The sequence below is a fragment of the Leptonychotes weddellii genome, chromosome 5 (genome assembly GCF_054177405.1).
Source record: "Leptonychotes weddellii isolate Sample4059 chromosome 5, ASM5417740v2, whole genome shotgun sequence".
NCBI lineage: Eukaryota > Metazoa > Chordata > Mammalia > Carnivora > Phocidae > Leptonychotes > Leptonychotes weddellii.
Window position 1 is genome coordinate 388,228 of NC_138373.1, and position 12,828 is coordinate 401,055.

General features: G+C 51.4%; 2 protein-coding genes across 10 annotated transcripts in view; one reads left to right on the forward strand and one right to left on the reverse strand.

Moving 5' to 3' along the window:
- PRKAR1B (protein kinase cAMP-dependent type I regulatory subunit beta) overlaps window positions 1-12,769 on the reverse strand; it is a 90,280-nt gene extending 77,511 nt beyond the window's left edge. Inside the window, exons 1-4 of one of the 4 annotated variants that reach the window (XM_081819210.1) lie at window positions 12,662-12,769; window positions 11,507-11,699; window positions 1,119-1,307; window positions 540-628 (exon numbers count right to left, since the gene is read on the reverse strand). In XM_081819210.1, coding sequence (XP_081675336.1) covers window positions 540-628; window positions 1,119-1,290 — 261 coding nt within the window. In that variant the 5' untranslated portion in view covers window positions 1,291-1,307; window positions 11,507-11,699; window positions 12,662-12,769. Of the gene's footprint in view, window positions 1-539; window positions 629-1,118; window positions 1,308-8,711; window positions 8,867-11,506; window positions 12,064-12,661 lie in introns of those variants that run through there. The other 3 variants (XM_081819214.1, XM_081819211.1, XM_081819213.1) reach the window with 3 other exon arrangements.
- The window catches only part of SUN1 (Sad1 and UNC84 domain containing 1), a 300,496-nt gene that overhangs the window by 213,105 nt on the left and 74,563 nt on the right, over window positions 1-12,828 (forward strand). The window lies entirely within an intron of this gene.

Below are 12,828 nucleotides of genomic sequence, written 5' to 3' on the forward strand. Positions count from 1 at the left end.
GCCCCGCCCCGCCACTGAAGACCATGTGATGGCGCATCTCAGGGTGATGTCCAGGACCCCCCACTGCTCACGCCAGGCAGGTTCATCTACATGTCTGCAGGCCCCCACTCTCCAGCTCAGGGCCAGAAGAGGTGGCCAGAGGGCCCCAGGCCACCCCAGGGAGAGGTGAGCTGATTTCCTTTTCTTAGTTAAGGGCACCAGCTTCACTCCAATGCCCCAGTGGGAAATCAGTGGGTCATGCTGAATTCTTCCCACCATCCTCCAGGGTCCATGAGGTCCCTGAGGCCTGCGGAGTCCCTGGGGTGACTTCCTAATCTGTAAGCCCAGACCTGCAGAAAGGAGGACTGTCTTCTGTCCCTGTTGCCCGTCATCTTTGCCCCCCTTCCAGCAGGTGGTGGCAGAAACTTCATCTCAATCAGTTGGGGGTCCCCGCCCTTTCCACAGAGTGGTCTAAGCACCAGGAGAGGGGATAGGGAGCTCAGGCCTCGAAGGGGAAGGTATCTGCTCACCTCTCCCACACTGCCCTGTCCCATACTCACCTGTCCACAGAAGCAGGCTGACCACAGCGGGGCCGGCCTCTGCAGCCATGCCCCTGCAGCAGAGCTGACACTGCCCAACTTCCTCCTGCCTGTGTGAAGGGAAAGGGACAGGTCACACTCGGGTAGACAATCCGGGACTCCTTTCTGCCTCCCCAGCCCCTGCCCTCAATGTGGGGGGAGGTTGTCAGCAGTGGCCAGCGCCCTTACGTGAGGATGGTAGGAATGTCCCTCACAGAGCTGGTTGTAAAACCATGGGCAGCACCATGCTGGCATTCACAGGTCACCTCCCCACTGGACAGTGACAAACCCTGTCTTTTGTAGGGTGTCTGAGCAGCCACATCCTTCCACCGAAAACATACCCCTGGTATCAGGTTACCCAATAAATCGTGCTTGTCTGAGAATGTCCCCTCCGCCCGCAGGGAAGGACCACCTATGCACATTCCCCAGCTGCGGGGGGCTTTATTTCACCCCTAGAACCTGGGCAACCAAGCCTTGCAAAGACCCGACTTCAAAGCCACATTCTTTCTTAACCACTACCCACCCCCAGACTCCTGCCTCTGCCCGCTCCAGTTTACCCACCAAGATTCAACTTGAGTGTTCCTTCTGCAGGAAGACTTCCCTGGGGCACCGCACCTCCAGACGGGGTGGGGCTGCTTGGACTTTGTAGCTCTCGTGGCAAGTGCCACACAAGAACTAGGTGAGTCTGTTGGCTTGATACTGAGAGCAGCACATGGGCATGGGCGCTGTTCATTGTATTCTTTATTCAGTCTGCATGGCACGGAGACAAACACAAACATTCTCTGCGATGCAGAAAGGAAGACTACTCGTCCAACCCGGGTCTCTGGAGAGGTGGCAGAGTATCGTGGTCTGAGATGGGCCTGGTAGGGGACCGCTCCGTGTGCATGGTGCCTTGGGCAGCACGCAGAAGCCCTGAGGGGGCAGAGGGTGGAGGAGGCGGCTGACTGCTGCTTACCAAGGGCTCGCTCTGGGATGACACCTGGGAGCCAGAACCCTCCTGGAAGAGACCCTCCCATCTCAAACAGGCGGATGCTACTCAAGTGCAGCTTTTACCTGAGGCAGGAGGTACAGGAAGGAGCACGCAGCAGGGGTCCAGTGACCGTGAACACCAGTGGTTATTATTCTCAGGGCCACAGCCGTTCCTCAGGGAGAGATCTAAGTCCCGTCCCCAGTACACACGGGCAGGGCCCCGGAGGGATGCAGAAGACGGGGCCACAGGGTAAGAGAGAGGTGAGCTACAGAGGAAGAGAAGGCGAGGGAGAGGCGGAAACCACCCCTCAAGCTCCACACCTCTGAAGAAACTGCCATCGGCGAGAAATTCCCCGGGGAGGAGGCAGCAGGAGACGTTATAAGAACAGTACTAATTTTCAGCTTCCACAATGCTCACCAGGTAGGTCTGAGACGTAAAATCTCACACCAGTATTGCCACCGTATGTCAGCGAACTCTGATCATGCACGCTCCCTGGTGTGGCCTTGGGGTGTGGCCCCCGGCAGCGGCGTCCCGATAGCATGCACGGAAGCAGACACCCCATGGAGCCTCGGGGGAGAACCCGGTGCTGCCTCGAGTGTAGCCACCAGAGGACCCAGACTTCCAATCCGCAGACATTCGAGATCATCAGTGTGTGTTGTTTTAAGCCCCTAAGTTCGTGGTGACCGGCACGCAGCCTGTCACGGGGGGAATCCGGGAAAGAGCCCAGCCCTGTGTCTGGGTTGGTGCTGGACGAGGAGGAAACCACTGCAGGAATGCTATAGGCTGAATGCTTGTGTCACCCCAAAACTCCTGCTTAAACCCCAACTCTGTTGGGGTGCTAGGAGGGGGCTTTGGGGTGAGTCATTCATGGGCGGGGCCCTCCGGATGGGATCAGTGCCCTCATGACTGAGACCCCAGAGCGCGCCCTCGCCTCTGCTGCGGTGTGTGGACATCACAAGAGGCCCTTTGTCTCGGACAGAGCCTCCAGAGTGAGGAGAAAGAAATGTCTGTTGTTCATAAGCCACCCAGCGTGTGGTGTCCCTGTCACGGCAACCTGGATAGACTCAGACAGAGGAGGCGTGAATACTCAGAAAAGTCATATATGAAAATACATTATAGGGATAAAGGAATTAAAATATTATGAATCTGGCACAGGAACAAACAAACATTAAGGGATCAGAACAAAGAGCCCAGAAATAAACCCAAACCAATATTTACAGGGATTCTGTATGTGATAAAGGCGGCACTGCGTATCTGCGGGGATAACAATAGTTCAATAATTAGTTTGGGGAGAATAAAGTCACCTGTGCCTCTGGACTTAAATATAAAAGCAATGGAAGAAGCGTTGGGAAATGTCTTACGATCTCGGGACACCCGAGGCCTTCCTTGTCCTACCACATCAAGGGGCCGTGAATGTAAAAACCAAATACTCTATAAAGATGAAAACTTTGTGCATAAAAACCCTCACACGTTCAAAATAAAACAAAACAAGAAGTGTGCTTGCCATACCTATCACAAAGGGCTGGTTTCCTTAGAGGAAGACGACACCCAGCTACACTCAAACTAAGAACAGTGCAAATTCAAAGTCCACGGAGGTGCCCTGTGCCTCTGGGAGGCTGGCCCAAGTCTGTGCGGATAGAGTGCGGGAAACGGGCCTCGCAAACACGGCTCCAGCAGAGCTTCTTCGGACTCCCATGCGGAGGACCTCGAGCCAAGATTCAAACACACACATCCCAGCAACTCCACGTCGCTGGGTTTATCGATAACGCGATAAAAAATCAATATTGCGGTGACTATCCTTCCTCACGGATTTTTCTGGTCGTGGGTAAATGTATCTGCCTGCCCAGGTGCACAGAAACACATGAAATAACAAAAGTGGGAGGAAAAACTAAGTATCCATCAACAAGGGCCTGATGAGACACCCAGCGGCGCATTCGGACAGTGGAGTGTCACCCAACTGTTCAAAAGGACACGGCAGCTCTGAGCCAACACTAACCTAGCTCCACCGTATGTTCCTAAGTGAAACAAAAAACAAAAACCATGGTATGAAACTTGGCGTGCATGCTACCAGACTTCACAGGGCACCTGGGGGGCACAGTCGGTTGAGTGTCCGACTCTTGGTTTCAGCTCGGGTCATGATCTCAGGGTCGTGAGATCGAGCCCCGTGTCCAGCTCTGCACTCAGTGCAGAGTCTGCGTGTCCCTCTCCCTCTGCTCGTCCCCACCACTCACGCGTTCTCTCTCTAAAATAAATTTAAAAACCTTAAAAAAAAAAAAAGGGGGGACTTTACAATCCACACACATGGATTCATGTAGATTTGGGCACAGGATACCTCTAGCCAGACCTGAAGGACAGAAGTGGCCTGAGGGGCAGGGAGGGCAGAAGTCCTAAAGTGACCATGTCCTCGAGTGCCGTTCCTATTGTACACCAAATGCATGTATTATCTATTCAAAAGTAACTTTCTGTCTATTAAAATTTTTAAATCTTCCTGGAAAAGACGGGGAATTCAAAACACCCATTATTTTCACTCCACAAACCACAATAAAATCACAATAAAGAGATTTTTTAAAAGATTTTATTTATTTGATAGAGAGCACGAGTGGAGACAGAGGCAGAGGGAGAAGCAGGCTCCCCGCTGAGCAAGGAGCCCGATGTGGGACTCGATCCCAGGAGCTGAAGATCATGACCTGAGCTGGAACCACCCAGGCGCCCCAAAGGGATTTTGTTTTTAAAGGCACAAGCCCTCGAGGACTGGAAGGACCCAGAGAAGACCTTAACAAAATTCTGGGAGCCTGAAGGAGGACAGGAGAGTCGTCATTGACTCACTGGAACCAAGAACGCTGAATGGTGAACTGTGAACATCAAGAGCCCAGTTCACACCACAGAATCCCCCAAAACCTCAGGAATGGTTTCACCAGCTACCAAGGAAGTGAGAGCCAGTGGTGGGGGAAGAGTTGGCCTCATGCCCCACTGGGACTAAGACGGTCTCCAGATGGGGGGTGGCACACCAAAACCAGGCAGATGCTTCAATGCGTGTGCACCAGGTGCTGACCACGGCCCTTTACCAGAGCGCCAGGGGCCCCGGGGCGCTGGGAAGTTCTTGGAGGCTCGCGGTTCAGGATGCATGAGGCCCAGCTGGTAGGGCCTACGGGCAGTGTCCTTCCCACGTGCTCCCAGCTTCCGACCCCTCCTCAGCTTCCCTGGCGGGCCTGTGTGGCTCAGAGCGCCGGTGACGGCGCAGCCTGAGGCCAGATTTAAAAGGCAACACTGGGTGCCTTTGGAGCCCACCCGCCAAGCCACGAGGAAGCCTGCATCGCCGCCTCCCAGCGAGGCCCCAGCCTTCGACCAGGCCCACCCATCACAGAGCTGAAACCACCGTCCCCAGATCACTCGGCGACAGGCGGAGGCTGCGGACTCGGGGTCGACACTACGTTAGATAACCGGAGCCTGCCTCCAGTTCCGCAAGCTGCAAAGCAGACGCTCCCGCCCTGCGAGGCTGGCCGCCACCCCGTGTTTGTGCGTCTGGGAAAGGAAGGGCCGTCTGTGCAGTTACCCAAGCCAGAAACTCGGAGTGCCCCGGACATCGCCCTCCCCCTCAGCCCCAAATCTTGCAGGTTCTGCAAAGTAACTCTGGCCCTGCCCACAGGCCCCACCACCTCCTGTCTCTCCCGCTGCCTCCTGACTCGCCCCCTCAGACCTGTCCAGAGGCAAAGCCAGTGACATCTTCAGGCCACCCGAGGTCCCACACTCCCCGTCCTCTCCTCCGTCCCCAGGCCAGCATTTCCTTCCTCTGTGCCTGCTGAGCTCCAGCGCCTCGGACCCCACTTCCAGAGTCTCTCCTGGAGCCGCCTGCACCCCCGCTCCACGTCCCACTGCTCGAGGGCACCGTCACATTTGATCAATGACCTCCCTCCCGGCCATCAGCTCCATGAGAAGCAAATGCATCTGCTTTGACTCACTGCTGTATCCCTGTGCCTCACAGGACACCCAGAAATGTCGAACACCCCATAAATATTTGTTGGATGAGATAATGAATGAACCAACTACATGCTGTCTGCTAAAATCAGTTTATTATACTGACTTAAATGACACACTTTAAAATATATGTCACCAGAACACTGAACAAGCAAGACTCCGGAACAGACTTGGAAATCACTTTTTCCTTAGCTCTTCCTGGCTCTTTAGTATTTATTCAATGGAGGAAGTTCTGTTCCTGCTCTAGATACACATTTGGACAGCTCCATCACATTTTGGCTCAAACAGAGAGAATTCAAAGTTCTAGGGTTATGTTAAGATACAAACCCAGTGTCAACTCAGTCTTTCTAAGTGTCCAGGACTAGGAAGTAATGGAAAGTCCAGACTCAGTTTAGAGAGTTGGAACATGGCCTCCTCCAGCGAGGCATCTCTGCGGCTTCGAGCAGGTGGGGAAGGAGAGGGGTCTGCTAGCTCCTCCCCGAACTCGCTGAGGGGGCTCGGCCCTCTCCCTCTGGCCTCTAGAATTCCCAGAAGACACTCACCGCCCCGGCCACGGTGTCCCCATCAGGGACCTCACAGAAGTAGAATCTACAATACGGGGTCTTGTGTGTCTGGCTTCGCACACCGAACACTGTGCTTTTGAGGTCCGTCCCCGTTGCGGCCCACGTCAGCACTCCTTCCTTCCTACGGCTGAATTACAGCCCATCGTGTGACGGACCCCACCGTGTTGCGCAATCACCCACGGTGGACCCTCGGTGCCGTGAGCGTGGGCACACAGGTATCTGCATGCCACCTTCTGGCCACGTAGCAGGACATGGAACTGCTGGACCGTACGGGAGTCCTAGGCTTACTTTTCTGATGAGCTGCCAGGCTGTCTTCCCCAGCAGCTGCACGGTTCTACCTTCCCACTGGCGGTGAGCAAGGTTCCAATTACTCCTGTCTTGGCCAATACTTGTCACTTTCTGGTGGTTTTTTTTGTTTTGCTGTCTTTTGTGTTTTTAGTGATAGCCCTTCCCACGGGTGTGAGGCGCTGCCGGCTCTCTCCAGTGCTGGGCAGAGAAACGGCTCGCGTCCCTTCTGCCACGTTCCAGGGGCCAAGGTGGGTCTGCAGGCCAGCTCACATTGGACATGTGCGGCATGGGAGAAACGTCAGTGGCCATCTTTGGAACCTGTCCACTGCATCTCATAGGACATTAGCTACGGGATATTTGTGGTTGTGCCTTCTATTCCTCATTCGCTAAGCTGTTATCCTGAATAGGTGTCACGTTGCATCAAATGCTCTTTCTGCACCTGTTGAGATGATCCCGTGATTTTTCTCCTTCAGTTTTTCTTAATGCAGTAAATTACATTAATTTCTTACATTAAATTAACCTTGTATTCATGGAATAAACTCAATGTATTCTTTTTAAATTCCTTATTTCCAGATTGAGTTGGTTAATACTTTGTTTAGGATTTTTGCATCTGTGTTCAATGAAAGAGGTCAATCCATAATATTCCTTTTGTGTAATGTCTCTGTCACTGTGATGCTGGCCTCACAAAACGGGTTGGGAGATGGTTCCTCTTTCTGTTGTGGAGAAGTGTCTAGGATGAGAGTTATTTCCTAGTTAAATGTTTTACAGTTAATAAAGCACATGTGCTTACAGCCATTATTGTGGGAAGCTTTTCAATCACAGAGTCAGTTTCTTTACTAGGTACTAGACTCTCCTGCCTTCCTATTTCTTCTTACATAGTTTTCGTTAATCACATTTTCCCAGGAATCCTCCATTTCATATACTTTGGGAGGGATAAAGTGGCTTATATGATCCTTTTGGTGTGTTTTAATGCTCACAACCTGTAGGGATAAGCCCTTTACACTCCATGTTATTTTGTGCTTTCTCATTTTCTTCCCTTGCCAGTCTTGACAGAGACTTATCTATTTTATTAGACTTTTAAAAGAACAAACTCTTGGTTTTATTGATATGCTCTATTGTATGTTTGTTTTTCTATTTCCCTAGATTCTGTTCTAACCTCCACTATTCTCTTTCTGTTGCTGGGTTCAGATTTGTCTGTATATTTTGCTATTGGGTTAAAAAATCAACACTTGGGGGCACCTGGGTGGCTCAGTCAGTGAAGTGTCTGACTCTTCGTTTCACCTCAAGTCACGATCTCAGGGTCATGAGATCAAGCCCCGAGTTGGGCTCCACACTCAGCATGGAGTCTGCTTGAGGATTCTCTCTCCCTCTGCCCCTCCCTCCGCTCGCACACACTCTCTCTCCCTTTGCCCCTTCCCCCCACTCACGCTCTAATAAATAAGTAAATCTTAAAAACCACCTAAACATCCGTGTAGCCCCCATCACCAAGATGCTTAAGTACTGTCACCACACGTAGCTGCCCTGTAGGCACCTTCATGGTTGCACCTAACCCCAGAGAACACGGAGCTGTAGCTCATGAACGCCATGTAAGTGGAATCATGCTAGTCACCCTTCAACGACTGTCTGACTCAGCATAATTCCCTAGAGTCGCCAGGCTGTTGTGTATATCAGCAGTTCATTCCTTTGTATTTCTGAGTAGAACCGTGTTGTTGAATTTCCACATCTGAAGCATTCCTTGTTCTCTGCTTTCAGTTTGATTCCATTTGTCAGAGAACATATTCTGTAGGATTTCAACCCTTTACATTGACTAAGGCTGTTTTATGTCCCAGGATATGGTCTATCCTGGAATATGTTCCATGGGCACTGGAAAACAATGTATTCTGCTATTATTGGGTGGAGTGTTCCACAAATGTCCATTAATCCTGTCAGTTGATGGTGCTGTTCTTCTATATCCTTGCTGAGTGTCTGTCTAGTAATTCTAGCAATTGCTGAGAATGGGTAGGGAAGTCCTCATATGAAGTCTTCTGTATACTTTGAACATCTGTCATTTGGTGCATGTATCCTTGGGATGGCTAGATCTTCCTGGTTGATTGATCACTTCATCATTAGGTAATGTCCCTCTTTTTTCCAAGAAATTTTCTTTGCTCTGAGGTCTACTTTGGCTGATATTACTATAATCTGCTTTTTAAAAATTAATGTTTATATGATATATCCTCTCCCATCCTTTTACTTTCAATCCACCCATGTCATTGTGGCCAAAGTGAGTTTTAGCATATATTAGACAACGTAGTGTCAGGTCATAGTTTTTCTTCACTCTGCCAATCTCGGTCTTCTAACTGGTGTGTTTACACTACTTACATTTAAAGTGATCGATAGGGGCGCCTGGGTGGCTCAGTCGTTAAGCGTCTGCCTTCGGCTCAGGTCATGGTCCCAGGGTCCTGGGATCGAGCCCCGCGTCGGGCTCCCTGCTTGGCGGGAAGCCTGCTTCTCCCTCTCCCACTCCCCCCGCTTGTGTTCCCTCTCTCGCTGTGTCTCTGTTAAAAAATAATAAAAGTAAATAAATAAAAAATAAAGTGATTGACAGATTAGGGCTTCCATCTACTATTTCATTATTTGTGTTTGTTCCCTCTCTTGTGCCCCATGAGATCTCCCAACAGGCCTCTGGAATTCCACTTAATGTTTTTGCTTGTACTGCTGTGTTTAGTTTCCTAGCGGCTTCTCTAGACACCACCACATACATGTGGCACCTGGGGGTCCCCTGCTATGGAAGTTGCACTACATCGAGTGCAGTATAGAAACCTTACTGCCACCTGCATCCCTTCACTATTCCCGTTTCTCAAATATAATTATCAGAAATATTTCCTCAGGCGCCTGGGTGGCTCAGATGGTTAAGCGTCTGCCTTCGGCTCAGGTCATGATCCCAGGGTCCTGGGATCGAGTCCCGCATTGGGATCCCTGCTCAGTGGGGAGCCTGCTTCTCCCTCTGCTTCTCTCTCTCTCTCTCTGTCTCTCATGAATAAATAAATAAAATCTTAAAAAAAAAAAAAAAAGAAATACTTCCTCCACATACACTGAGCACATCAGTGTCGTTACTTTTGCTTCAACCATCAGCTACAATTAAAGAAACTTATGAAGTGAAAGGTGGTCAGTCATGTTTACTGCCATGTTTACCCATTCTACTGTTCTTCATTTGCTGAGGGTCCCTGCCTTCTTGTTACAACTTTCTTCCCTTTTGGAGAGCTTCCTTTAATCATTCACCAAGGGCAAGCCTCCTAGCAACACATTCTATTTGTTGGCCTCTGTCTGAAAATATCTTTATTCCTCCCTCATTCTTGAGGATGATTCCGTTGGTGGGATTCACTTCTCTTTCAACACTTGAACAATGTGCCACTTCCTTCCGGCCTCTGCGACTTAGGATGAGACACCTGCTGTCATCCACGTTGGTGTCCCTCCACAGGTGATGCATTGTTTCTTTCTAGCTATGTTTAGCATTTTTTCTTCTGTCTTTAGTTGCCAGAAGTTTAACTATGATGTGTCTGGGTTTTTAGAGGTCTTATCTTATTTAGGGCTTGCTCAGCTTCTTTAATCTGCGGGTTTATGTCATTTGCCAAATTTGGGGAGTTTTCAGCCATTATTTCTTTAAATATCTCTTCAGCCCACATTCTTCCTCCTCTTGTTCTAGAACCCTGGTGACACAAATCACTGCCCTGCAGGTCTCTCAGCTTTTCCTTCTGTCTGGTCCATTTGATCTGTCACTTAGATGGAGTAAACACTATTGTTTTACTTTCAAGTTCCCTGATTCTATCCCCTTGTCTCCCCTCTGCTGTTGTGTCCATCCAAAGGTACGGTGATCACTGTGTCCACTGATGATACAATACTAGTTTGGCTGTTATAATTTTAAGTTCTATGATTTCCATCCAGCTTCTTTTTATAGTTTTTACTTCTTTGCTGAAACTTTTTTTTTTCATTTGTTTCAACAGACCTCATAAATACATCTTTTTAATATTTATTTTAGAAAGAGTGAGAGAAAGAGTGCACGTGCACGAGAGAGAGGAGGGGAAGGGCAGAGGGAGATAATCCTCAAGCAGACTCCTGGCTGAGCCCAGAGCCCGACACAGGGTTCAGTCCCACAACCCGTGAGATCATGACCTGAGCCAAAGCAAGAGTCAATGCTCAACCGACTGAGACACCCAGGCACCCCGAGACTTAATAAATGATTTTTAAAAGCGTTTTCATGACTGCTTTATAATCCTTGTCAGATAATTCTAACACCTGATCTATCTGGGATTTATGTCAGTTAATTGTCATTTCAGCCAAATAGTGGTTTTCGTGGCTCCTGATAGGACAAGTTGTTTTTGAGCGTATCCTGAACATTTTGCATATCATGTCAGAAGACTTCTGGCATTACTGAAATCTACTATTTTAACAGAAAATTGCCCTATTTAGGTCTAGCATGTAGATTCTGGCCTACTTTTGTGGCTCATGGTACCAGTGAGTTTCATTTCACAGCCCTGGCAACGCCCTCTTGGTCTGCTTTCTTCTTCTGGCTGTTGGGGGAGCGGGGCAGCACCTGCTGGTCCTGGGTCTCCCTGTGCCGGCAGGTGGGAAGCTGGAAGATACTGGGCTGCATGGACTCTGCCCCTGCATAGGAAACTGCCCGTCAGCACTACAAGAGTCGGTGGGCCCGCAGGGGCTTTGATGCTGGTGCATACTGTGGGGTGGAGGTGTGGCTAGGTCTCTGCTGGGTCTCCCCTTTCCCAAGTCCTGTGGCCAGAAAGAGGTGGCTTTTCTTGCAGTTTTCTTGCCTGTGCTGTGACTTTGTTAAATTAACGTTTGTTAGATGGAGCCTGGGCTATCAACAAAGACTGCGTGGGAAAGCGGGACAGAGAAGCTTATGACTCACAGGTCCTGAAGGTACACGGCACAGCACATGGGGAGATCAGGCAGGGTGTAGGCAGAGAGAGGGTCTGTGGACGGAGTGCTTTGGGGTTTCTGGGCTAAGGCTGGATCGGTCAATTCAAACCAAAAGAGTGGGGCTTTGGTAAGCTTTGCAGGGGCTTTATGTAAGAGGCGCACAGGGGTGGGCCCTGGGCAGCAGGGGGACGTGCTTACCACAAGGGCTGTAGGAGAGTCACATCAGGAACTTCACTTACTGTGACTGCAGGCTTTACCTAGGGCATGTGCTCACGGCAGGGACGGGTGTTGGTCCAAAGCCCTGCAGGCCTAGTGGCTACGCTCCACGGACGTCGAGGCAGCAACATCACGGACTACTTTAATGACACTCCCAGGGGCCTGCAGGCAGTTCCGGCTTGGGTTGCAGACCTCTCCGGCACCTGTTCTGGGAAGCTGTAAGAGAGAACGGGAAAACCCAGGGAACCCACTGTGCTGCCACCACCCAGCCCCGAGGACCTCAGCCAGCCAGTCTCCCTGCAGCAATCAGAGCCCCTTGCCCATCCACGGCCGAATTACCGGCAAGGTACTCAGGGGTGCCTGGAGGAAGGGGCAAGGAGCAGTGAGTCTGCACCGTCTCTTCCTGGGGCAGGAAGCCTCCCCATGTTGCGTGTTTGCTGTTCCCCACCTTGAGCAGAACCTCAGCCTTCAAAGAGCCTTGAGTCCTTCTTCCCACCTCCTCTTCCATAGCAGCCAAAGTAGTCTGGTAAACACGCAAACCTGATGGGGCCCACTTTCCCACCCCAGAAACCTTCCTCCGGTCCCTGTTAACAAAAAGGCCCCGGTGGCCTGACCCGCCCTCCTCCCCGCTCCCATCCCTGCTCCCGCCACGAGGAGCTTCTCTTCGCCTCCTGGAACAGCATCAGGTTGCTCCCGGCATCAGTTCCCGGGGCAGACCGGGTGCTGATTTCCTCAGTCTGGAGGCCGGAAGTCCAAGATCAAGGTGTCGCGGGGCTGGTGCCTCCGGGGTTGGCAAGGGGCAGTCTGCTCCCGGCCGCTCCCCCTGGCCTGCAGACCGACATCCGCGTTCACGGCGTCTCCCTGTGTGCTGCGCGCCCCTCCAAAGCCCCCCCTTTAGAAGGGCACCGTCACAGTGGACTAGGACCCCCCAATGACCTATTCCTAACTCGATGAGCCCTGTAAGGGCCCTATCTCCAAATAAGGTCACATTCTGAAGCCCTGGGGATTGGGATTCCGATATAGGAACTTTGGGGGACACAATGCAATGCCGCTCCCCCACTCCAGGGCCTTCGCCCCCGCGGCCATCCCCCTACACCTCTCCCCGCACCGCCCTCGCGGAGCCAACTGTCACCAACCCTCTCAGTCGCCTGTGTTGGCATTTCACGGGCAAGCCTTACCTGTCTACACCAAATTCCTCCGCCATTCACGTCCTGAGGACCGTGCACTTCAGAGTTGCACCTCCCGTCGCTAGACTGAGCCCTCCGCCCGTATGGACCCCGGCGGTTCCGGCTCCCCGCCCCCAACCCGCCCCGGAAGTGTCCTGTCCGCGCCCGGAGCTGCCAAT